At 43.0% G+C, this 27,426-nt stretch overlaps 1 protein-coding gene across 1 annotated transcript in view; it reads left to right on the top strand.

Annotated features, from left to right (window-relative positions):
- SLC2A9 (solute carrier family 2 member 9) overlaps window positions 1–27,426 on the top strand; it is a 135,887-nt gene that overhangs the window by 30,337 nt on the left and 78,124 nt on the right. The window contains exons 4-5 of the mRNA XM_073804698.1: window positions 8,246–8,370; window positions 26,046–26,191. Of these exons, the coding sequence (XP_073660799.1) occupies window positions 8,246–8,370; window positions 26,046–26,191 (271 nt within the window). The remainder of the gene's footprint in view (window positions 1–8,245; window positions 8,371–26,045; window positions 26,192–27,426) is intronic.

The following is a 27,426-nucleotide window of genomic DNA, read 5'->3' as shown; positions in this document are numbered from 1 at the left end:
TCCTCTAAGAGTTTTATAGTGTCTGGCCTTACATTTAGGTCTTTAATCTATTTTGAGTTTATTTTTGTGTATGGTGTTAAGGAGTGTTCTAATTTCATTCTTCTACATGTAGCTGTCCAGTTTTCCCAGCACCACTTATTGAAGAGGCTGTCTTTTCTCCATTGTATATTCTTGTCTCCTTTGTCAAAGAGAAGGTGACCATATGTGCGTGGGTTTATCTCTGGGCTTTCTATCCTGTTAAAGCATAACATAGTGGAAAGCAGCTCTCACACTTTCCCTGAGCTTTCTCTTGACTACGCTAAATGTCCCCAGTCCCTTTGGCCATTTCTCAAGGATATGGGCTTCAATCTCCTCATTATCCTATTGCTCTTCCTTGAATTTGACCTCTTCTGCCAAGAGCTGATGATCTGGGCTGCACTGGGGAGATTCTTCACCACTGGAGAAGCTCAAAACAGTGAAGCCGGTGTCCGCGGTGGGGTTCCCAGGGGGCGCTGGAGCTCTGCTCTCAGAAACGGCATGGTGCTGGCCCCCCTTGTTCTGCTGCATGTCATGCCTGGGAAAAATATGGAAACACAATTGATTAAAATCCCCTTCTCTGAACCTGAGTGAGTCAGCTTTGTGAATTATCTGCAAATAAGGTTTCTATCCTCACTGGGACACTGTCATGCTGGGGGTTATTTTGGGAAGGAATATATTAATATGATGAACTTGCTTAGAGGGTGTGCAGCCCAATCTGCAAATGTTTCAAATCAGACTTGAATGTGATTTTAACATCCCCTGCATAGCACAAAATACATCATCACATCTAGTGCAGGAGCTCAGACCAAAGCCCTGGGAGTCATCATTGGCTCCTCTCTTTCTCTCCACCTCTATCCAATTCATCAGTATTTTGGGTTCTGAACCCCAATTTCCAACATGTGTGGTGGGGAGGGAGTTCCCACACACCATCAAGCAATTCTCCGGACACCAGCTGGGTGTCCTATAATTCACCTCCATTCTGACACCATCTACCTAGAGATGGCATCAGATGACAAGACTGAGGGCTCAGTCCTACAAGACTGCCCCCTCCACCAGTTCATCCGCCAGTCACAAGCCCAGGTTGTCACCTGTGTTTCTGACCAACTGGCTATAGGTTAGATGTTCCAACGACCCCCTGCCTCGGGTTTCAGGTTAAGGGTTCAGTCTCACAAGACTGTCCCCGCCCCAACTTCAGATGCTAATTGCAAGTCCAGGTTGTCCGCTGTGCTTCTGACCCAATGGCTGTAAGTCAGAGGTTCCAATGACCCCCCCTTCCAGTTTGATTAATTTGCTAAAGGGCTCGGAGCGTCCATGCTCTCTCTGAGTGCACCACTCTCTCCAAATCTGTACATGTTCATCAACCTGGAAGCTCTTCAAACTCTGTCCTTTTGTGTTTTTATGGAAGCTTTATTACATAGGCACAGTTGCTCAGGTCATTGGCCATTGGTGATTGAACTCAATCTCCAGCCCCTCTCCTGCCTCTGGAGGTTGGGGATGGCATTGAAAGTCTCAACCTTCTGATCACAAGGTTGGCTCCACTGGCAACAATCCCCCACCCTTAGCTCCTTTCCAAAAGTCACCTCATTGACATAAACCCAGTTGTGGTGAAAAGGGGCTTGTTATGAATAACAGGATATCTATTTCATCTTTATGGCTCTGAAGCAATTTCAGGAACTGAGTACAAGAGACTAAATATTATAACAAAAGATGCCCTCATTGCTCTCATCACTTGGGAATTTCCACGGGTTTCAGGAACTGTGAGCTGGAAACCAGGGACAAAGATTGTGTATATTTTTGTTATTATATATCACAATCAACAAATTCCACCAGCCCAGTCTTCAAAACATGCCAAGATCTGGCACTCCCTCCACCACTACTGGCTCACTCCCTCCACTGCTACCATCCCGGTGCAGATTCCTATTAGCACTTGCCTGATCTATTGCAATATTCCCAGTTGGTCTCCCTGCTCCCACACTTACCCCTACAGCCCCGGGTTGACACAGAAGGCTAAGTGGTCAGGCCGCGACACTTCTCTCCTTAGAATCTTCTAGTGGTTGCCTGTCTCACTCAGGGTAGAAACCCAAGCTCTCTTGGTGGCACACACACCCCTTATGAGCTCTCTGCCACTCCCCTCCACCTTCACCTTCTACTGCTTGCTCTCTGGTTCTTCGATGCTTCTAGCCATGCTGGCCTCACTGATGTTCCTGAAATAGCCCACGTCTGGCTCTTCTCTGCCAGGATTGCTGTATCCCAGTGTCCATATGGCTCACGTCTGCTCTCTCTTCAAATCACGCACTGCACTGTCTTTAAGTCTGTGGTCAGGTGTTACCTTCTTGGGGAAGCCCTCCCTGGCCACTCTGTGTAAAATACACTCCCTTCCCTGCTTTCGTCTTCTGTGCAGCATTTATCACCATCTGATATGCTACATATGTTTTATTTTTACTTGTTTATCAAGAAGAGCATAAAAGCAGGGGCTTGGCCGTGTTCACGGCTATGTGCCAGAACCTAGAATGACACTCAGCACCCAGTGTACCCTCAAACATGTGTCGAGTGAATGAATGCCAGTTGAATGAATAAATGATTGTTGAAAGATGAATGGCTGTGAATAAATGTGGCAGCCACCATTGTGAGCGGCCTTAGTATCCTGGTTCCTGGAATGCCAGATCTCCCATTTAATAGCACGTGACCTTGGCCAAGTACTTAACTTCTAGATCTGTTTCTTTATGTGAGAAATAGGGTAACAAGATTACTTGACTTCTAGGGTCTTCAGTGAGTATAAAACACTTAAAACAGTGTCTGGCACCTCATAAGAACTCCGTGAATGTTAGCTATCACCATGGGTTTATTTTATTTCTTTTTAAATTAATTGAAGCTCTAAATATGTTCCAGGTGCCATCCTAAGCACTTTACATAAATCATTCTCATAGAAGCCTTACAAGATAGACATTATTATACCCATTTTACAGGGGGGTAAATCAAGGCTGAGAGAGAGTAAGAAACCTGCCCAGAGTTGTTCAATTAGTATGTGGCTGGGCTGTCCAAGCAGGAACATTATTGGACATGGATTCGGGTGAACAGCAGCTCTCCAGCCCACAGACGTAGAAGCTAAAGTGAGATTCAGGGCAGATCAGAGCTGGGCCACGTGGGGTAAGTTGGGGTCCACATGACTTGGCTCCTAGATTCACTCCCTTCATTTATGCAGCAAATATATCTGGGACACTTGCATATGCCGGGATCTGGTGTAGTTGCTGGGGCTACAGTGGCAAGACAAAGTCGCTGGCCCCATAGCACTTACATTCTAGTAGGGGAAGATAGACAACTAGCATAAAGCAAATAAATACAGAGGATAATTTTCCACAGTGTTGGGACTGTGAAGAAAATAGAACAGGGTGAGAGGATGGAGGGGAATGAGCTCTGCATTTGGGGGAAGCAGCCATGTCAAAGAGTGTCAGGAGGTTGCATTTGAGTTGACACTTTAGTGAGATAAGACTCATGCAATGAATAGAGGGGCACCAAGGATGAGGGCCATGAGTTAGGAAGGAGGCTGGCACACCTGAGGGACCGTGGGAAGGCTCATGAGCGTGAAGGTGAGAGTATGAGATGCTGTGGCAAAAGCCATCTCATGCAGGGCTCTATAGGCCCTGGTGAAGAGTTTATTCTAAGTGCAGTGGGAAGCCACTAGCAGGTTTTAAGAAAGAAAAAGTACGTCCGTGTGTGCTATGAGAGGATAACTTTGGCTACTCTGTGGACCCTGAACTCCAGCAGGGCAAGAGTGTGTGTGAGCCTATTGCACTTCTATGAGTGTAGGATGATGGTGGCCTGGACCACTGCCATATTGTGGGGCTGTAAATGGGAGACGTGGTTTGATTTGGGATATATCTTGGAAGTAGTATATATAGGACTCAGTGATGGATTGCATATGGGTCGTGAAGAAAATAAAAGATGTAAGTAGTATTCCCAGATATTTGCCTAAGCCACTAGGAAGGTAGTGGTTTTTTTTTTATGAAAAAGTCTATGGGAAGAGGGATTTGACATGCATTTTGGAGCAGGGAGGGATTTAGTAGTGGGAATTCAAGAATTCTATTTTAAATATGCTTGGTTTGAGATACCTACTAAATATGCTAGTGGAAGTGTCCAGGAGGCAGTTGGATATGTAAGTCTAGAGTTGAGAGGAGAGGCTGCATCCAGAGATACAGTTGGGAATTGTCATCGGTTAGAGGAATGAACTGGATGGGATCACCCAGGGAGGGAGTGTAGAGAGAGGTGAGACTAGGAGAGAGATGAGCCGGAGCTCTGGGCACCCCAACTTTCAAGGCTCAGGGAGGTGAGGATAAACCAGCCTAGAGACTGAGAAGGTGAGGCTGGCGGGGAGAAAAATGGGAGAGGGTGCAATCCCAGATATGCAGAGAAGATTGTGTTTCAAGAAAGAGGGTGTGGTCAACCACATCAAATGCTGCTGAGATGTTGTACCAGGGGAAGGCAGAGAACTGGCAGTTGTTTGTCAAGGTAGAGGTTGTTGATGACCTTCACAAAGGCAATCTCCATGGAGTGGTAGAAATGATCTAATCAGAGTGTGGGTGAGGAAAGACTAGAAGATGAGCAGACAACATTCATGAAGGAGTTTCACTCTAAAAGGGAGCCAACATGAGGAGCAGAGGGATGAGGACCAAGAGAGACAATATTTAGATGTGTTTATATGGGAATGATTGAGTAGAGAGGGAACAAATCCTTCACTGGGGTAGGGATGCACAAGACACTGATAGACCTTACATCACTGGGGCAGTTTCATCCAATGCAGGTAGGTGGGTGAATTTGGTGGTGGGGGATGAAGTAATCCTTACCTCCTCCTCTGTGAACTGATGATTTCGTTAACACTGATAACTACAAGTGTTAAAGACGAAATGAGATGAAATCATTTACAGAAGAGCCATGCTCTTTCTTAGTACTATACTAAAGGCATCACACTGAGTCTCCCGCAAGGATGAAAATTCTCTAGAGGTGGACCCAAGGATCTCATATTTGTATGTGCTATTGGGAAATCTGATGCGCAACCAGACTGGAGAACCACTAAATAATGCTAGCATTATTTTTATGGATATCATTAATATCATCCTAGTATCAAATGTCCAGTTTAACTGAAGTAGGGCAGTGGACAAATTGTCTGGGGATAGGAATTGGGGTATTGATTCCTAATCAAGCCCTTTATTTCTCATTGTCTACAGATTATAGAATGTACTGTTTTGTCCAACATCCAAGAACCCTCCAAATCTGGCCACAGCAACCCCCTCCTGCCTCTCCTCCCTCAACAATCTCTTCACAAACTTACCTTACACTAGCCTCTGCAGCAACAGGGGTTTATCCTATGTGGCCTCAAGGCGGGAACTGAGACCCAGAGGTGGAGCTACACGGAGAATATTTGGGCATGTTGTAGAAATCTTTTTTTTTTTTTACAGACAAGCTGCTACCACCCATGAGATGGAAGGTCCAAAAGGGAGAAGCAGCATTCCTGGGTTTAAAAGCCAGGGCCACACTTTAGTGAGCAGGTTGCTGGGACTACAGAGAGATGGCTAGGGCAGAGGAGAAGACACAGAGCTGCTGGAATGGATCACAGAGAGGGGGAAATACCCTGCTTCTCCCCTTCCCCGCCCTCTAGATGGACATCTGGCCTCTCATTGGCCAATCCTCCCAGGAAGCCAGAAGCAAGGGAGCCTGGGAAAGGTATTTCCCCCTGAAACAGAGTCAGGCAGAGAAGGAAGGGAGCTGAGCACAAACAGGCAAATGGTGGGCACAGCTCTGAGTTATACAATCTCATATTTTCTCTATCTTTACTTATAGAAGTCACAGATGGTCACTAATTGACTTGTGTGATTTATTTGCTGTCTGTGTTCCTCACTAGGCTCTAAAGCCCATGATGGGGAGGACGGAGATGACTCCCATATTCCTGGGGTAGACCCAGTGTCTAGCACTCACTAAATACATGATGAGTGGAACCCAAGTGAAAGCTTCTGTGAGGAGGGTCCAGGTCTTCCTGCCACTCCCTCCAACCATTGTGCCGGTTTCCTCTCAAGGCTGACACAGTAGTTCCTCAGAGGACTGAGGGGAAGGGCCCTGAACATGGAGCAGTGCCGTGGGGTGCAGGGTATTCGCATCCTGCTTTGAGCTTTCACCAATAACAGAAATTAGTGCCTTCAGACTTATCTTTATTGAATCCTGAGGCTGTGACCTTCGGCATCAGAATAAGGGAGGTTACTCTAGATTGGAATTTTTGTTTTAAGTCTCTGCTAAATCACAGTTTTTCGCCATGATAAGGTCCAGTTAAATTAATCTTTTGAAAGACTAATTTGAAATCATATTTATTTTTTAATAATTAATACATTCATGTGACTTAACTTTCAAAAGGACCAATTAAAGTCAAAAGTTTCATTTTTGTTTCTGTCTTCTGTCTCCTCCTTGGAGACAATCAGTGTTACCAGCTTTTTGTGTATCTTTTCCAAGATTTGTGCCTATCTCTACACACACACACACACACACATTTTATCACATAAGTTGTTGCATATTCTACATAAAGTTCTGTATCTTATTCTTTGCACTTAACAATACATCTTTGAGATTTTTCCATATCAGAATATAGAATGCTACCTCTATTTTAATGTCTGCATAATATGCCACATTATATATGTATCATAATTTATTTAAATAGCCCCTTATTAATGGACATTTGGGTTCTTTCAATCATTTGCTGTTATAGAAGAAGTTGCAATGAGCAGGCTTTATACCATCTGAATTGAGCTGCAAAATTCACTAAGTTTGGGGTTCTCCAAGAAGTTGTAGGAAAGGGAAAAAAATTTAATGAACAGCTTGAGATAAACCAAAAATAGTAGAAGGAACTTTGGCCCGGAAGTTAAGAGAGCTAACTCCTACAAGTAATAACGAAGTTCCCTTTCAAGCCCTAGCTTCTTACAATTTCTGAAATAGTTTAATACTGTTAAATCATTGAGTCTTTAGGGAAAAAGTATCCTGTGAGAGGCTGTTTCCCCAGCTACTTGATTCATTAGTTGTATGACCTAAAACAAGTGACTAATTTATGTGTCCTAGTTAACTTATCTATAGAGCAGAGATAAGAATAGTACCTACTTCATAGGGTCCTTTTGAGCAGTAAATGAGCTACTCATGTAAAATGCTTAGAATGGGGTCTGTCATATAGCAAAAGTTCAATCAGTGTGAGCTATTAAGATCATTTTGCAGATGAGGCAAGGAAAGCACAGAGCAATGAAGTACGAAGTCCCCTAGGTCATAAAAGAGACAGCTGGTGCAGGAACCCAGGTCCCCAGGCCTCCAAATAAGTTATGCTTCTCAACTGTGAGGTCTTAGGAATATGTTATATATTCATATAAAACAGTGGTAGTGGTCCTAACAAGGAGCAATGAATAGTAAGACTTGCCAAAGGAATTTGGCTGACCTCGTTTGAGGGGATTAGCTCAGCCTCATGCTTCATGCTATAGTTCATCAAATTGCAGGTGCCATTAGGTATAAGAAGCATTGTTACATGAACTGCAGAGAGAGAGAGAGAGAGAGAGAAAGAAAGAAAGAAAGAAAAAGAGAGAGAGGAAGAGAGGGAGGGAGGGAAGGAAGGAAGGAAGGAAGAAGGGAGGGAGGGAGGGAGAAAAACTATGCCAGCTGAAGTCATAGGATGCTGTAGGTGTGCTAATTAACAAGCTATTGCTCCCAGCTCCCAAAGTACCCTTCTGTGCTCTGCTCTGTGATGCAGGGGCTGAGACCTGCAAGCCTCACCTGCCCTTTGCCACAGGGGCACTAGAAGAGGGGGGACTTGCTCCCTTTAGTTTGCCTGAATTTCCTGCCAGCCCCAGCAGTGACCTTAACCAGTTCCCTGTGTTAATTCTCTCTGTGAAACTAACTAGAGTAGTTTTCATTTCCCTGCCTGACATCTGACTCATGGATTGTAAGACGCATTTTGACTTTGTAGTGTTAAATGAAGGTCTTAGAACCAATGAGATAAAATATTGCAACAGGGAGACTCGTAGAATATCAGGGCTCTCAGTGCCTTCGGAGGTGACCTAATCAACCGTGGTAGTGAACCCAGAGGAAGGAAGTTCCTTGCTCAGGGTCGTATGGCCAAAGGTGGCAATGGGGGCGGGGGGGATCTGGATCCTGTTCTGGGGATACACAGGCCAGTGGCAGCCTCATCAAACCCCTCCTTTTCTTCCAGGAAATTCACTTTGCTGGTCAACAATGGGTTTGCAATTTCCGCCCTGTTGCTGATGGCTTGTTCTCTCCAAGCAGGAGCCTTTGAAATGCTCATCCTGGGACGCTTCATCATGGGCGTGGATGGAGGTGAGCCTTCACCGTGGCAGGAGAGGGGGCAGTAACACATTCCTGGGGCGTGTTTCAAAATGTGAGGGGTACTTGTGGCTGTCACATGCATCCCTACTGATATTGAATTGGCAGAGACCAAGAACACAAGAACCATGCATAAAGTGGGGCAGTCCCATGGGATGGACCACCCACCCACGATGCTCCTCTAATGGAGAAGCACTGACTGGGACGGACCCAAACCAACTCCAAAGACCTGCATGGTCTTCGGCACATCACGCATTCTATTTATCATCTTCACCATAAAATTCATATTCCAAGTTGTCTGTGGTTTCCAGGGAGTTTTTATGAGGATTATGTTTCCTGTCTGGGCCTCTGACTCATTCATTCTTTTTTTTTTTTTTTTTTCCCTTTAACGATGTTTTTTGATTTGTACCATTTTTAAAGTCTTTATTGAATTTGTTACAATATTGCTTCTGTTTTATGTTTTGGTTTTTTGGCCTTGAGGCATGTGGAATTTTAACTCCCCTACCAGGGATCGAACCCACACCCCTGCATTGAAAGATGAAGTCTTAACCACTGGACCGCCAGGGAAGTCCCTCATTCATCCTTTCATTTATTCACCAAGCAGCATTTACGGAGTACATGCTGTGCCTTGTGGTCTACACTGGGGACACAGTGGTGAACAGGACCCCCCAGTCCCTACACCTGGAGCTTACGTTCTAGTGGGTGGACAGATATGTAATTAGATATATGAGGTAGATAATGGTAAGCCCTAGGAGGAAAAGAAGCAGCACAGGAAGATAGCAAGGGCTATTTTAAATAGGACTCAGGGAAGGCTGCTCGGAGGAGGAAACAAAGGAGCAGAGACGGGAATGAACCAAGGGCAAGAAACAAATGAATATTGTGGGAATTGTGTACCTGGCGGAGAGAAGAGGACAGTGTCCCTGAAGTGGAAGCGTGCTTGGCAAGTTCAAAGAAGAGTCAGGAGGCCAGTGTGGTGGAGCCTGGTGAGCCAGGGGGAGAGTGGTGCAGATGAGTTGAAGAGGGGCCAGTCAGATCCCACAGGACCTTGTAGGTCACAGTGAGGACTGCGGATTTGTGCTGAGTGGGATGGGGAGCCGGGGTAGGGTTGAGAGAAATGTGACAAGAGTTGGTTTATGATTCAATAAGATTCCTCCCACTTCTGTGTAGAGAGAAGGTAGGGGGAGGGCAGGAGTGGGGTGGGAAGGCCATCTGCCCAGGGATGATAGCCATGAGTAGGACAGGATGGCGGCGGTGGAAGGGGTGAGACATGGCCTGATTCTGGCCATGGCCTGTGAGAGTAGGAGACTCAAAATATATTGTCAAAACCAACAAGCCAACCCTGCTTTCTTTCTAAATACACAAATCCGTAGAATGTTACTTTCAGCCCTTTGTGGAAAGATCACAAGCTTTAGGATTAGAAACCCCTGGGACTGCATCCCACCTCTGCTATTTGCCAATTACTGACTTTTGATAAGTTACTGAATGGTTCTGAGCCTCAGTTTCCTCATCTGTAAAATGGAGATAACAATAGCTACCTTGGAGGGCTGTTAAAAGACTGACATGAAGACGTGCGTGTGTGTGTGTGTGTGTGTGTGTGTATGTGTGTGTGTGTGTGTGTGTGTGTACATACACTGCCTAATGCTGCTGGAACCCTGTATGAAGTCGTTAAGGGCTAGTTCCCTTCCTTCTCTATCTTTTATAAGCTGAGGGCACCAGGCGTTGTGAGTGACGGGAATGACAAGGGAGAGCATGAGAGTAAGAGGCCGTATAGGAGGTCAGGGAGGAAGAGACTTCATTTATTTTCATTGCTTTGCTGGCAGGAAATAATTCAGGATTTTGTAATACCTCAAACTCTCACTATTCAAGTAGAAGGGAGAAGCCTGTAGAAAGAACATTAACTGGAGACAATACTGGCTGGTGTTCATGTAGAATTTTCTAATTGACCAATCATGTTCATGAACTTCATCACCTTTGATCTCCCACTAACGCTGAAAGGCTGTTATATATATTTTTTTCAACGGCCATGGTTTATTCACCACGACGGACCAAAAGCTGGGCATAGAACGAGCCTCGATAAGTTTGAAAAGATTGAAATCTTTTATTGAAATCATATAAATATATTCTCTGACCACAGTATAATTGAATTAGAAATCACAAACAATATCTAAGAACCCCCCCTAAATTTGGAAAATAATAAAAACACACCTCTAAGTATTACATGAGTCAAAGAGGAAGTTACAAGGGAAATTACAAATATTTTACGCTCTAGAGCCGGGGAGCCACAGCTACTGAGCCCGCGTGCTGCAACTATTGAAGCCCGAGCACCTACAGCCCATGCTCTGCAACAAGAGAGGCCACCGCAGTGAGAAGCCCGTGCGCCGCAACGGGGAGTGGCCCCCACTCGCCCCAGCTAGAGAGAGCCCGCGTGTAGCGGCAAGGACCCAACGCAGCCAAAAATAAAAATAAATTAAAAATTTAAAAATATATTTTAACGGAATGATAATGAAACTACAGCATATCAAAATTTGTTGGATGCAGTTAGAGGAAAAGCTATGAATTTTCATGCTTATATTAGAAAAGAACAGGATTTGGTAAACTATGTCCCTTGGGACAAATTTGGCCTGTAGACAGTTTTTTTATGGCCTGTGAGCCAGAGGGTTGCATGCTAAGTGAATTAAGTCAGACAGAGAAAGACAAATACTGTATTTTTTCACTTATACATGGAATCTAGCAAAAAACAAGCAAATGAACAAACATAGCAAAACAGAAATAGACTCATAGATATAGAGAAAAATGGGTGGCTGCCAAAGGGGAAGGGGGTGGGGCATTGGGCAAAATAGATGACAGAGATTAAGAGGTACAAACTTCCAGTTATAAAATAAATAAATCATGGGATGGAGTGTACAGCATAGAGGGTATAGTCAGTGCTATTGCAATAACTTTGTATAACGACAGATCATAAATAGACTTAGTGGTGATCATTTTGTAATGTATAAAAATACTGAATCACTACATTGTACACCTGAAGCTAATATAATATTATAAGCCACCTGTACTTCAGTGAAACGCTGTTTTGTTGTCATTTTACATATGAGGGCCCTGAGGCTCAGAAACACGAGACAGTAAAGTGGTTAAGGGTGAGGGCTATGGATTAAGCTGGCCTGGGTTCTGACACTTACCAAGGTCAACTTCATCAGTTAGGTTTTGCTGCATTAAAAAACAAAACAAAAACATAATGGCTTAAGGCAATAATCCTTTTGCTGAGCTTACAGTTCTGAGGGTTGGTGGGGCAGTTCTAACCAGGGCCAGCCCTGCTGGGCTCTGCTGGGCTCTCTCTCCCATGGCTGAGGTTGGCTGCGGGCCAGTCAGCGGCTGAATGACCTTGGATGTTCTCAGGCTCATGTTTGGTTGCCAGCAGGTGAGCTGGTCTTGGGATCCCGAGGGCTGGCTCATCTCTGTTCCACGTGGTCTCTCACCCCCAGATGGGGTGACCCAGCTTCTTCCATGGGGTTTTCAGGGTTCCAATGAGCAGCAAGAGGAACAAGTCCCAGTGTGCAAGCACTTATCAGTCTGCTTGGACACATCTGCCAGAGTCCCACTGGCCAAGGTGAGTCCCATGACCGGATGCAGAGTCAGGGTCTGAGGCATCTAACCACCCAAGGATGTGGACTCAGGGAGCATGGACAAAGTGGAGACCACACAGCAGCAGTCTGCCTCCCTGTCTTAGCCCCTTTCTCTCATCTGGGGAAGGGGAACACTCCTAAGCTTCCCTTGTTAGGGAATGTAAAACTTAATGGTATGCTGTGTGTGTAAAACAAGTACATTCCAGCCCCCATTACCTTCCCCCAACACCAATAATGGTATCGTTGCCATTATTGTTGTTGTTATCATTTTTATTCTTAGTTAATACGATGCAGATCCAGGATTTGGACCGATGGTCGGGTTTCGAAGACCCTGCCTGCTCAGGAGAAAGGGTGGCGAGATGGGAGCATCTAAAAGTCCTTTCCTAATGGAGGCCACTGAAGTCTCTCTTTCTGGCAGCTTTGTATTTTACCCATTTAGCCTCTTTCCTGCTGCTTTGCTTGTCTAGCTATTCTGGGGGAGGTGACACTTACTAGTTACACATAACTGGTTGCTCTCTGAATTTCCTTAATTAAAAATAAGCTGAGTATCTTTTCCAACCACAATGCTATGAGACTAGATATCAGTTACAGGAAAAAAACTGTAAAAAAGTACAAACACATGGAGGCTAAACAATATGCTACTAAATAACCAAGAGATCACTGCAGAAATCAAAGAGGAAATCAAAATGTACCTAGAAACAAATGACAATGAAAACACCATGGCCCAAAACCTATGGGATGCAGCAAAAGCAGTTCCAAGAGGAAGGTTTACAGCAACACAATCCTACCTCAAGAAACAAGAAAAATCTCAGATGAACAACCTAACCTTACACCTAAAGCAATTAGAGAAAGAAGAACAAAAAAACCCCAAAGTTAGCAGAAGGAAAGAAATCATAAAGATCAGATCAGAAATAAATGAAAAAGAAATGAAAGAAATGATAGCAAAGATCAGTAAAACTAAAACCTGGTTCTTTGAGAAGATAAACAAAATTGATAAACCATTAGCCAGACTCATCAAGAAAAAAAGGAAGAAGACTCAAATCAACAGAATTAGAAATGAAAAAGGAGAAGTAACAACTAACAATGCAGAAATACAAAGGATCATGGGAGATTACTACAAGCAACTATATGCCAATAAAATAGAAAACCTTGAAGAAATGGACAAATTCTGAGAAAAGCAAAACGTTCTGAGACTGAACCAGGAAAAAATAGAAAATATAAACAGACGAATCACAAGCACTGAAACTGAAACTGTGACTAAAAATCTTCCAACAAACAAAAACGCAGGAGCAGATGGCTTCACAGGTGAATTCTATCAAACATTTAGAGAATAGCTAAAACCCATCCTTCTCAACCTCTTCCAAAATATAGCAGAGGGAGGAACACTCCCAAACTCATTCTATGAGGCCACCATCACCTTGATACCAAAACCAGAAAAAGATGTCAAAAAAAAGAAAATTACAGGCCAATATCACTGATGAACATAGATGTAAAAATCCTCAACAAAATACTAGCAAACAGAGGCCAGCAGCACATTAAAAGGATCATACACCATGATCAAGTGGGGTTTATCCCAGGAATGCAAGGATTCTTTAAAATATGCAAATCAATCAAGATGATATACCATATTAACAAATTGAAGGAGAAAAACCATATGATCATTTCCATAGACGCAGACAAAGCTTTCAACAAAATTCAACACCGATTTATTATAAAAACTCTCCAGAAAGTAGGCATAGAGGGAACTTACCTCAACATAATAAAGGCCATATATCACAATCCCAGAGCCAACATCATTCTCAATGGTGAAAAACTGAAACCATTTCCTCTAAGATCAGGGACAAGACAAGGTTACCTACTCTCACCAGTATTATTTAACATAGTTTTGGAAGTTTTAGCCACAGCAAGCAAAGAAGAAAAAGAAAGAAAAGGAATCCAAATTGGAAAAGAAGAAATAAAACTGTCACTGTTTTCAGATGACATGATACTATACATAGAGAATCCTAAAGATGCTACCAGAAAACTACTAGAGCTAATCAATGAATTTGGTAAAGTAGCAGGATACAAAATTAATGCACAGAAATCTCTTGCATTCCTATACATTAACGACAAAAAATCTGAAAGAGAAATTAAAGAAACACTCCCATTTACCATTGCAATTAAAAGAATAAAATACCTAGGAGTAAACCTACCTAAGGAGACAAAAGACGTGTATGCAGAAAACTATAAACCACTGATGAAAGCAATTAAACATGATACAAACAGATGGAGAAGTATACCATGTTCTTGGATTGGAAGAATCAACACTGTGAAAATGACTATCCTACCCAAAGCAATCTACAGATTCAGTGCAATCCCTGTCAAACTACCAATGGTATTTATCACAGAACTAGAACAAAAAATTTCACAATTTGTATGGAAACACAAAAGACCCTGAATAGCCAAAATGATCTTGAGAAAGAAAAACGGAGCTGGAGGAATCAGGGTCCCTGAATTCAGACCATACTACAAAGCTACAGTAATCAAGACAGTACGGTACTGACACAAAAACAGAAATATAGATCAATGGAACAGGACAGTAAGCCCAGAGATAAACCCATGCACATATGGTCATCTAATTTATGAAAAAGGAGGCAAGAGTATACAGTGGAGAAAAGACAGTGTCTTCAAAAAGTGGTGCTGGGAAAACTGGACAGCTACATGTAAAAGAGTGAAATTAGAACACGCCCTAACACCATACACAAAAATAAACTCAAAATGGATTAAGGACCTAAATGTAAGGCCAGACACTATAAAACTCTTAGAGGAAAGCATAGGCAGAACACTCCATGACATAAATCACAGCAAGATCCTTTTTGACCCACTTCCTAGAGAAATGGAAATAAAAACAAAAATAAACAAATGGGGTCTAATGAAACTTAAAAGCTTTTGCACAGTAAAGGAAACCATAAACAAGACAAAAAGACAACCCTCAGAATGGGAGAAAATATTTGCAAAGGAAGCAACTGACAAAGGATTAATCTCCAAAATTTACAAGCAGCTCATGCAGCTCAATATCACAAAAAACAAACAACCCAATCCAAAAACGGGCAGAAGACCTAAATAGACATTTCTCCAAAGAAGATACACAGATTGCCAACAAACACATGAAAGGATGCTCAACATCACTAATCATTAGAGAAATGCAAATCAAAACTACAATGAGGTATCACCTCACACCAGTCAGGATGGCCATCATCAAAAAATCTACAAAGAATAAATGCTGGAGAGGGTGTGGAGAAAAGGGAACCTCTTGCACTGTTGGTGGGAATGTGAATTGGTACAGCCACTATGGAGAACAGTATGTAGGTTCCTCAAAAAACTAAAAATAGAACTACCATATGACCCAGCAATCCCACTACTGGGCATACACCCTGAGAAAACCATAATTCAAAAAGAGTCATGTACCACAATGCTCATTGTAGCACTGTTTACAATAGCCAGGACATGGAAGCAACCTAAGTGTCCATTGACAGATGAATGGATAAAGAAGATGTGGCACATATATACAATGGAGTATTACTCAGCCATAAAAAGAAATGAAATTGAGTTATTTGTAGTGAGGTGGATGGACCTAGAGACCGTCATACAGAGTGAAGTAAGTTGGAAAGAGAAAAACAAATACCGTATGCTAACACATATGTATGGAATCTAAAAAAAAAGAGTTCTGAAGAACCTAGGGGTAGGACAGGAATAAAGACGCAGACGTAGAGAATGGACTTGAGGACACGGGGATGGCGAAGGGTAGGCTGAGACGAAGTGAGAGAGGGGCATTGACATATATACACTACCAAATGTAAAAAAGATAGTGGGAAGCAGCCGCATAGCACAGGGAGATCAGCTCGGAGCTTTGTGACCATCTAGAGGGGTGGGATAAGGAGGGTGGGAGGGAGACGCAAGAGGGAGGGGATATGGGGATATATGTATATGTATAGCTGATTCACTTTGTCATACAGCAGCAACTAACACAACAATGTATAGCAATTATACCTCAATAAAGATGTCAAAAAAAATAAGCTGATTCAAAGAGAGATGCCATTTTTACAAAACCGCATATTCAAGACAAACGTCTTTTAGACCATTTGTCCTATGAGCTTTTCAAAAAGAAACAGAAAAAAAAGTAAAATCAACAGGTGGGGATAAAATGCACTCCTGATTTCTGGAATGTGGCCTCTTGGATTTGAGCCAAGATGTGGAAGCTTTGTGTCCTCTATTCTCACCAAACCCTCTCAAAGCAGAGAGACAGATGTGAGGGCATTTAAGGTGAGGCAACTGGTCAGAAAGAAAGAAAATTGCTGGTTATGAGGTGAATTGCTGCCCTTCTTGAAATAAATAATTTAAAACCAAATGAGAAGCCTGGAGGATTTTCAGGTGGTTGTGCTGCTCAAACCAGGTTCTCGGGGGGAATATTTGGAACCATTGCAGAAAACATTGGACTGAAGTGTCCTATTTCTAAAAGGCTTGGAGCAAAAATAAACACACTGTTTTTATATTGAAACAAACATGATGAAGCATGGCGTTGGAGGGCAAATCCTTGCTGATTGTAAAGTCAAGGTAAAAGAGTGCAGAGGTGTTTTGTGTTTGTGGATGATTGTGTTGGACAGGCTCCTGCCACAGCGTTCCCAGAGCTGTCCACACTCCCAGGGGTGCAAGCCCACATCTCCTGCATTAGCACCTCTGCAGTGGACAAGCCCAAGTCTGTTGCATTAAGAACTCTCCAGTGACAAGTTCATATCTGCTGCATGAAGTGCTCTCTAGTGGACAAGTTCAAGCAGCAGCGTTTAGAGAATCATATGGCATGGACATGAAATCAGGGTCAAGGACTTGACTTCAAGTTCTGGCTCTACCACTGACTTGCCAGGTGACCTTGGGGCTACCAGTTCCCCTCTCTGGGCCTCAGTGATGTAATCTAGAAAATAAGGAGAATGAACTCTGGTAGCTGAGGTTTCCACCAGCTCTAAAAATCTGCTCTGGCTCCTTTTTGTTCTCCCCTTAGAGCTACTACCATGAATGTCCTCTTTAGGCTTCCAGACCTCACATGCCACATGTAGCTCTATCGTCTACTAATTAAACAACACCACAGTATAGGAGACTGAGAAATAAAGGCATAGGGCAGAAACACTGGCCCTCCTGGCTGGTGGGGTCAGCCCATGTATATCATGTGTGGACTTACCCAGCTACCTCTGCCGCAAGCTCCCAGCAATGGTGTGCACCACTCTGACAAGCAAATGATTTATTATTTATCATTATTCTGCCTACTGCTCCCAAAGGGGTTCACATCCTATTCCCTGGAACCCGTGAATATGTTAGCTTACATGGCAAAAGGGACTTGGCAGATGTGATTAAATTCAGGACCTTGAGATGAATAGGTTATCCTGGATTCTCCAGGCAGGTCCAGTGTAATCACAGGAGTCCTTGTAAGTGAAAGAGGGAGGAGGGGAGCCAGAGTCAGAGAAGGAGGCGAGATGATGAAAGCAGAGACTGGAGTGACGCAGTTGCTGGCACTGAGTATGGAAGGGGCCATGAGCCAAGGAGTGTAGGTGTCACTAGAAGGTGGAAAAGGCAAGAAAACGGACTATTCCCTAGAGCCTCCAGAAAGACCACAGCCCTGCCAACATGTTGATTTTAGCCCATGTTGGACCCATGAGTCCCATTTTGGACTCATGCCCTGCAGAACTGTCTGAAAATAAATGTAAGTCACTAAGTTCATGGCAATTTGCTATGGCAGCAATAGGAAACCAACAAAAACACTAATAATATTATTAACTTATTATTATGACTTGAGTCAGATTTTAACATGACAAAGAGAGGGTAAGGTGCTCAGAAGAAATGGGTTCTAGTCCTAGCCTTTCTACTGACTAGCCCGGTGGCCTGAGAAAAGCCTCTTTTGCACATAAAGTAGAGATAATGACATCTACCTAACAATATTCAGGTACTAAACAGGTGTGTGTGTCTATGTGTGTCTATATCTGTGTGTGTGTCTGTGTTTGTTTGTGTCTGTGTGTTTGTGTGTCTGTGTGTGTGTGTCTCTATGTATGATTGTCTCTGTGTGTCTCTGTGTCCGTGTGTGTGTTTCCCTTCAATAGCACAACTCTCTTGGACTCAGAGCTCTACCTGCATTTGCATGTGAGGAGATGGAGCCTCAGGGGGTACCTTGCCAAGGTCTCACAGTTCAGATGTGTCTGGGCCAAGGTGGGAGCCAGGTGTGCCTGACTCCACACTTTTCCTAAATTGGTCGGCTTAGAGGAACCAGAGGGATAATGTGGGTCAGGACTTTTCTCTTTCCGTTTTTCCTGTGCAATGATTACATTATTTATATTTAAATGGACTCATTTTTTTAAAGTTAAATAAATAGATTTGAGAAGGAAATAAAACACATCCTGGCCTGTAAGGCAGGCCCTAAATGGTCTCCCCCACCCCGCCCCGTTCCCTCTCTGAACCACCACCATGTGGCCTCAGGGACCACCCCATGTGAAACTGCAACCCTCCCCACCCCGGGCATCCCTGTCCTCCCTCCCCGCTTGATGTTTCCCTAGAGCTCTTATCACCATCTAGCAGGCAGCACACTCTTCACGCTTATGCTCAGCCTCCCTCCAGAACCTCCCTCCCCAAGATGCAACTACACGACAGCAAGGCTTTTTTTACCTGTTTCATTCATTGCCATTGCCTTGGCTTCTAACAATGACGACCTCTCAAGTATACACTCAGTAAATATTTGTTGAATGGAGAACAAACCATTTCTTTGCCATATATATATATATATATATATAGAGAGAGAGAGAGAGAGAGAGAGAGAGAGAGAGAGAGAGAGAGAGAGAGAGGGAGGGAGGGAGGGAGGAAGAGAGAGTTCTGCTTTTAGAATAAAATGGTTAGAAAAAGCATCTGTTTAAAGGTATCAGACAGCTACCGAGGCATGGGGGGACTTATAGGACCACAATCTGGGAAAGGAGTGAAACCCAGAGAGGTAAGCCCTGCATTTGGGACAACTTTTCCTCTAGAGGTATCTCCCAATTCCAGAATGATGGCTGAGAATCTGAGATGCTTAGTAGACCTTTCAACAGATTCATGGGGCTGAGGAGGAGGAATTGGAGTTGAACTCCTGCCAGGTAGGAAGGTCGCTAGTCACCACAGGGCTACGCCATTGGAGCAAGAGTGAATCATAAATAGATCAGATCTTCAAATCACTTCAATCACCAACGGATTTGTGGTAAGCTGGGATTGCTCATGCCTCTAGCCTCTCACCCTGCCAGATGCATACATCCAGAACCTCAAATTATTTTTACAGTTTTCATATACACTCTGATATTCAATCCAAAGTAGCCAGACATACAAGGAGAAAACCAAGAGAAATAACATCAGAAATAAACTGATAGTGATTCTGAAAATGGCAGCATTAGACACAGCCCTTAAAATAATTATGCTTAATATGTTCAGATAATCAAGAGATAACGTCAAGAATTTTGGCATAGAAATGGTAGCTATGTTTTGACTTACCAAATCGAAATTCTGGGACTAAAAAGTACAAAAACTGAAAAATGCAAAAAATGCAAGAACTTAATGAATGGTTTTACCAGCAGAAAGCATGCACCCGAAGCAAGAATCAGGGAACTAAAGCATCAAAGATCAGAAGAAAGCATCCAGGTTGAAGCATGAAAACACAGAAAAGAGGGTAAGAAATGTCTGGGAAATTGTAAAGATGTCTAACATACATTAATTGGAAAATCAGAAAGAGAGTAGACAGAGGATGGAGAAAAAACAATTATTGGAAGATAATGGCCAACATTTTTTTTTTTCTTGATGAAAAGCCACAAGTCCAAGAAGCACTATGGATCCCTAGTAGGGTAAAAACAAAGAAAACCACAACTCTGCACAGCTTAGTAAAACTTCTGACAACCAAGGGCAAACAGAAAGTTATTATGAAAAACAATCAGGATAAAAAGATATGTTACCTTCAAATAAGTAAGAATAAAATGGAAAGCTGGCTTTTCAACAAAAACAATGGAAGACAAAAAAACAGCAAAATGATATTTTCAAAGAGCCGAAAGAAAATAACTGCCAACCTAGAATTCTCCAACCAGTGAAAATATCTTTCAAAAATAAAGGTGAAATGAAAACACCTTTTCAGTCAAACAAAAGCTAATAAAATTTATCCCTAGCACACTTGCACGAAAGAAACTAATTATGGAAATATAAGTAGAAAATCCTCATATGTTTGGAAATTAAGATGTAAGTGAGGTGTACTTCTCAGTAACCAGGGGACAAAAAAGAAATCACAATGGAAATTTTAAAGTAGTTTGAATTAAATGATTATGAAAATACCACATAAGGCATATCAAATTTTGTCAGATACAGCTAAAGCCGTGTTTAGAGTAAAATTTATAACCTCAAATGCATATAGTCTAAAACCTGAAAGGCTGAAAATCAATGATCTAATATTCCATCTCAAAGAAGTTAGAAAAAGAATTTTCATTAGAGAACATCAGCAAAGACAAGTGAGTTCTAGAAAAGATTAATAAAATTGATAAACCCCTTGCAAGACTGTTTATAAAAAGAGAGAAAAGGAATTGATAACTAATGCTATTGGGTTGGCCAAAAAGTTCGTTTGTGTTTTTCCGTAAGATCAGAATGGATAGATCCTGAAGCATTAAAAACATAAGAATATATCATGAACATGTTTATAAAATATATTTGAAAACTTTAGATAAATGTACAAATGCCAAGAAAGAAAAAACTTACCAATATTGACTTAAGAAAAAATAGAATTTCTGTATAGTCCTATTCTATTAAATAAGTTGAACATGTAATTTAAAACCTTTTAACAAAGGAAATGCAAGGCCCATATGGCTTAAGAAAGAATAACACTAACACCATACAATCATTTCCAGAGGGGACACTCCCCAACTCATTTTATAAAATGAATGTATCCGTGATTGTATATCCTAGTAGGAGCTTTACAAGAAAGGAAAATTACAGGCCAATATCATTACAAAACAATGATTTTGCAGTCATATATGTATACATTTTCGGTTATCCATACGTGTGCACCAAAAGACTTGTACAAGAATATTTATGGGGCACTATTAGTATTTTTAAACTTTATTTTATTGAAGCGTAGTTGATTTCCAGTGTTACATTAGTTTCCAGTGTACAGCAAAGCAACTCAGTTATGCATATATCTAATAGTTTGTATCTGCTAATCCCAAACTACCAATCCATCCCTCCCCAATCCTGCTTTGGCAACCACAAGTCTGTTCTAAAGAGATTGTCTGTGAGTCAATTTCTGTTTGATAAGCAAGTTCATTTGTGTCATATCTTAGATTCCATATGTAAGTGATATCATTTGGTATTTGTCTTTCTCTTTCTGACTTCACTTAGTATGATAATCTCTAGTTGCATCCATGTTGCTGCAAATGGCATTATTTTGGTCTTTTTTTATGGCTGACTAATATTCCACTGTATATATGTACCACATCTTCTTTATCCATTCATCTGTCGATGGACATTTAGGTTGCTTCCATGTCTTGGCTGTTGTAAATAGGGTCACTATTAGTGTTAACCCCAAACCGTCCATCAAAAGTAGGGTGGATAAATTGTGGAATACTTACACGTTGGAATACTACACAGCAATGAAAATAGACAGATTAGAGCTACATGCTACAACACTGATGCATTTCACAAACATAATATCAGCAAAAGAGGCAAGAAATAAAAGAAGTACATATTCTCTGATTCCATATGCTAATATTTGGTGATTGCAGTTAGGCTGGTGGTGATCTTTGGGAAGGAGGGGAAGGATAGTGATTCTGAGGGAGCACAGCATGGGGGCTTTCTGGGGTGTTGGTCTTGTAAGTTGATTCTTTTTTTTTTTTTTGTGGTACGCGGGCCTCTCACTGTTGTGGCCTCTCCCGTTGCGGAGCACAGGCTCCGGACGTGCAGGATCAGCGGCCATGGCTCATGGGCCCAGCCGCTCTGCAGCATGTGGGATCTTCCCGGACCGGGGCACGAACCCCTGTCCCCTGCATCAGCAGGCGGACTCTCAACCACTGCGCTACCAGGGAAGCCCGTAAGTTGATTCTTGACCCGGGTGGAGGTTACACAGGTGTATACATTTTGTGATGATTCATCAAACTGCACACATATTATTTGTGCAATTTAAAAATGTGTGTCATACTTTAATCTTCAAATTTAAGTTTATATTCAGTGAAACGCTTAGTTTTGGACTGGACTCAAATTTTTCTGCAACCCCATAGAAAAATGCAATTATCCAGTTGTCCCTGGAGTATTTCCTGCAACATCTTTGAGTGCCCTTAGACAATATTTTCCCTCAATTCCCTTCTGCTTTGTATGGGCTAAAATGCTACTTCTGGAACTGGACTCTAGGAGGAATCTGGAAGTTAGGCTAGCTCTGTGTGAGGGAGCCTATCCCCAGTTGCTCCTTTCATTGCATCAGGCCACGTACCCTGAGGAAGCGGAAGACTGTAAGTGGTTCTGGAAGTTGTGAACTGCTCGGTAGATTGGAACTGTTGTTGATGTTTTAGATGAGAGGCACTCTGCCCTCTGTGCACTTGGAGTCTGCAGCCCCTGTAGGACTGGCCTTTGAGGCCTGTTCCCATAGACCACAATTATAACCGCACCAGCCTGCCGGTCTGCAACTCCCAACCACTGGCGACCCCAGCAACCTCACCTTTACCGCAGCCTTGGTTAAATAAATAACGGTAGAGTGAAAGTGCCTTGGGGACCCAATAGACTTTGATCAAGCACGTGTGCTGGGTCTGGCGCTGTTCTCCGAAGGAAATTTTCTGTGGCTGGAAGTGGGGAAACAGACAATATACAAGTACAGGTGACCCTTGAACAACGCGGTGGTTAGCGGTGCCGACCCTCAGTGCAGTCGAAAATTCACGCGCAACTTTACAGTCGACCCTCCATACATGTGGTTCTGCATCTGCGAATTCAACATCGGATTGTGTGGCACTGTGGTACGTATTTAGTGAAAAAAAATGTGAGTATAAGTGGACCTGCATGGTTCAAAGCCATGCTGTTCAAGGGTCCCCTGTAAATACCGAACGAGATACTTTCAAAAAGCACTGAGTGCCATGAGGAACATAAGACAGGATGGAGAGATAAGGAGTGACGGGGAGGGATTGATTTCGACGGGTGAAGGCCTCCATGAGGAGGTAGGGCAGTTTCCTATGGCTGCTGTCACCAAAAACCACAACTGGGGGGCTGAAAACAACAGAAATTATGCTCTCAGAGTTCTGGAGGCCAGAAGTCCGAAATCAAGGTATCTGCAGGGTTGGTCCCTTCTGGAGGCTCTGAAGGAGAATCTGTTTCATGCCTCTCCTGGCTTCTGGTGCTGCCGGGAAGCCTTGGCATTCCCTGGCTTGCGGCAGCATCACTCCAATCTCTGTCTCCATCTTCACGCGCCCCTCTTCCCTCTGTGTCTCCCTGTGTCTTATCATCTTATAAGGACACCAGTCATTGGGTTTAGGGCCCACCCTAATCCAGTGTGACCTCACCTTAACCTGATTCTATCTGCAAAGGACCCGTTGGGTCGCATTAGTTCCCGTTAGCGGGAGGTAGTGAGGCTGAGCTGAGACGGGAAGGACAGTGGGGCGTCAGCCTGTGGAGCTGTGAGGACAGAGGACTCGGGATAAACAGAACGACAAAGGCTGATATCCCACGATCAGAATGAGCCTGGAGTGTCTGGTAAATCGTAAGGCTGGGGCACCTAGGGGGGAAGAATGGCAGGATACAGGGTCACAGGTCAAGAGGGGCCACTCAGGTGTGTGGGATGCTTGGTGCAGCGACACGAGCCCAGGGTAATCAACCATCCTCATTTGCCCGGAACTCAGGGGCTTCCCGGGACAGTGCTAAAGCCAGGATGGTCCCTGGCAAACTGGGATGAGTTGGTCCTCCTGCAGCCAGCTACCTCCTCATGGCTCACCACTGGTTTAGCCAGCAGCATCTCATTTTTGCCCGAAATTTCACAATGGGCAAGGAAGAAGAGTCTCCATTAATTGACAGTGTCCTGTGTGCCTTTCACTCTGCTAAGCGTTCTCCAGGGATTCAGTCTGCGCAGGCGCCCTGTGAAGGAGGCGTTCTTCCTGTGCCAACCGTGTGCCACGTCCATTACCACGACCATGCCTCCTCTTTCCTACCAGCCGTATCATTTCCTTAATAGCTTTTCGTGAGATGATGATGATAATTATCCCCAGAGGGTAGGGGGAGTGTCAGGGTGAGGACCTAACAGTTTTCCAAGTGTCCATCAAGTGACCAAAAGTGAGCCAGGTGCTTTATATGTAGTAATTTTATTCCCACTGCAACAGGAATGGACAGCAATTGTGACCCTTCTTTCATAGATGGGTAGGCGGAGGCTAGGAGAAGCTAACTCACTTGATCAAGGTCACCTAGTGAGGAAAGCAGGGCTGTGGGACTTGAATCCTGCGCCTTCCTCTCTATTCCACTGCCCCCTAAGCAACAAGGTGCCACATTGATCCGTGGCCACTTGATTTTTCCATGAGGCCAGATGCTCTCAATATGTGTGTTTGGGATAGAAATTCAGATAGCATCTGGTTTGTGTTGCAGCTTTGGAGATAATTCCTGTGTCTTTGCACCTTAAGCGTGTTTCCCTTGTGTGCTGAACCAGAAGAAGTTATCCTGGGCTGAGATGCAATGAATGAGATGCTCAGCTTATAAATTGGGCAGCACATTCCCTTCACTATTTCTTTTTAGGAAGGGCTTCCCTGAATGCTAGAAACTGGGGTGAATCCAGCTTAAGATGAAACACATCGATTGGTGCCTAAAGTGTGTCGGGAACTGTACTCTAACCTCTAGGCATCAGGAGGCCAGGGCAGGAAAGAAATTTTTGATTGCCCAAACAATCTGGTGAAAAATTAGAAGACAATAGTAGTTAGTGCTAGTAATGCTGACTTGTACGCTGAGTGAAACGCTGAGCAAATCTCAATGAACTCTCACAGCAATCCTATGAAGTCAGACTCAGTTCTCATCCCCAACTTGTAGATAGAGAAACTGAGGCTGAGAGAGGCTAACTCTCTCAGCCCAAGTCCTCAACTTTTGTAAGTTGCAGGGATTTGACCCAGGAAGCAGTGTGACTCAGAGTATAATAAGCAAGCCACGAATCTGCCTGGGATAAGTGCATTTGTAGACCTTCATGGGTCTGTAAAGGGTCTTAAGAATAACCCTGCCCCGAAATGAGTAGAAAACAAAGTCTCTTGAACCTGACAAGGCCTCATGATATTTTTACTAACAGAACCTCTATGAGTGCAGAGTATTATGTTTTATGAGACATATTTATAACTATTACTTTTTAAATAGAAATATCAGTCATAAGCCTTTGAACACATAAATTTATCTCAAAGGTTATGAGACCCTATGTGAATGACGTCGTCTATAAAATGCTGTACAATGGGTTTAACGGTATCTGTCATAACTGAGTTCCATGATTTACCTAAGGAGGTGCCGCTAGCTGGTGGGAAAGTTCAAGTTCTAGAATCAGAGACCTGATCTACTGGGCAAATAATCTCTTGGAGCATTTTTGGATGTCCCTTGATGATTTAGGAAAGTTACTCAACCTCTCTGTGCCTCAGTTTTCTCATATTTAGGATGGGGATAATGATAGTACATTTACTTCAGAGGGTTGTTATTTAAAATAGATAAGTTAATATATGTAAAGAGAGAAGGAAGATCCCTGCTACTTGGTAGGCACCATGTGCGTTGGTTATTATTATCACCACCGTCACCATCACCACTAGCATCACTGCCATCAGCTACCACCATTTCCCCTCCTATGACATCCACCTCCCAGCCATACTCTATGGAGTAAATAATAAAGTGCATGTTAAAATGTTGACAATTTGTGCAGAGTGCTGGGAATGGTGTTGTGGCTACAGCACTATTTTTGTCAAGCACAGAACAGAGGGAGGTACCATGACCAGAGTCTTCCTTGAAGAAGACAGCTCTCTCACTGCTGCCATGCTTCCTTCACAGGCATCGCCCTCAGCGTGCTCCCCATGTACCTGAGCGAGATCTCGCCCAAGGAGATCCGCGGCTCTCTGGGGCAGGTGACCGCCATCTTCATCTGCATTGGCGTGTTCACGGGGCAGCTGCTGGGCCTTCCTGAGCTGCTGGGAAAGGTAAGTGTGGCTCCCCAGCCAACCACGTCCGTTCGCACTTCATGTCACCATCTCTGCTCCCCACGTCCCTTGCCAGACGAAGGGTAGTCAGAGGTGAGCCCTTCCTCCAAAAGCTTGTCCCTATGTCCTAGAATTCTTGGGCATTCAAGCCTTTTGCTTATTATTGTACAAGAGTTGTTGTTGAGTTTCTTTGATTGGGTTTGATTTTGTTTTTAGAAAATAAAAAATATACAAAAAATTCAAACCTTACAGAATGTTCGAATCCACCCAGCCAATAGCTATTGTTAACAGCTCAATAATTTTCATTTAGGCTTTTTTCTTTGCTTATCTAAACTTATATGTACATAGTTTTGTTTTGTTTTTTAATGGAATCATGCCATATACATTGTTCTGTTACTTGCCGTCTTCATTTAATATATTTTGGGCATCTTTCCAAGATGTTTGGCTTCTCTCTACCTCACTCTTGAGCCTTTCTTTCCCACATTAATATGTAATTGCACAGGCTTCTGTTGTTGGCTTTCTGTTTTGGAAACAGGAAGGCCTGACTTTAAATCCCAGTACAGGCATGTACTTGCTGTGTGGCCTTGGCAAGGAGGAACACCTCACCCACGTAAAGTCAGTTTTAAAAATTGCTGCCTTTTCAATAAAATCACTCATTTCATTGAAACATTCAGATATGCACACAAATATACATACAACTATGTAAGTTTTAACATCCTCATGTCTGTTCTTTATATCTTCTCTCTTGACTTAATTTGATTTTGCTTTCTCTCTCTCTCTCTCTCTCTTTTTTTTTCTGTTTTTTTGTTTTTTTGACCACACTGCAGGGCTTGTGGGATCTCATTTCCCCGACCAGGGATTGAACCCAGGCCACAGAAGTGAAAGCGCTGAATCCTAACCACTAGATCACCAGGGAACCCCCTGCTCTCTCCCTTTTTAAATAACATGTCCAAAGGGTTGCCTCTAATTTTGCTATTTGAAAGACTAAACTCTGTTATCCATTTTATTGCTTTCCAATTTTAATTTCTGCCTTTTCATTATTCTTCATACATTTTTTTCCTTGAACATAGATTTGCCAACATTCCCAAAATTTTAGTATGCCACTCTCTCAATGTTATTTTTCTAAATAATTTGTCGTTTTGATTCCATATTGGGAACAATTAATTAGAATAATGTTTTCAATTCCCAAACAGATGTGACTTTGTTCTTGTCACTCACTGCCAGTTTATTTTGTT

This window comes from Tursiops truncatus, chromosome 5 (genome assembly GCF_011762595.2).
Source record: "Tursiops truncatus isolate mTurTru1 chromosome 5, mTurTru1.mat.Y, whole genome shotgun sequence".
Classification (NCBI taxonomy): domain Eukaryota; kingdom Metazoa; phylum Chordata; class Mammalia; order Artiodactyla; family Delphinidae; genus Tursiops; species Tursiops truncatus.
Note: the sequence above shows the minus strand (reverse complement) of the source record. Positions and strands in the feature narration are given on the sequence as shown.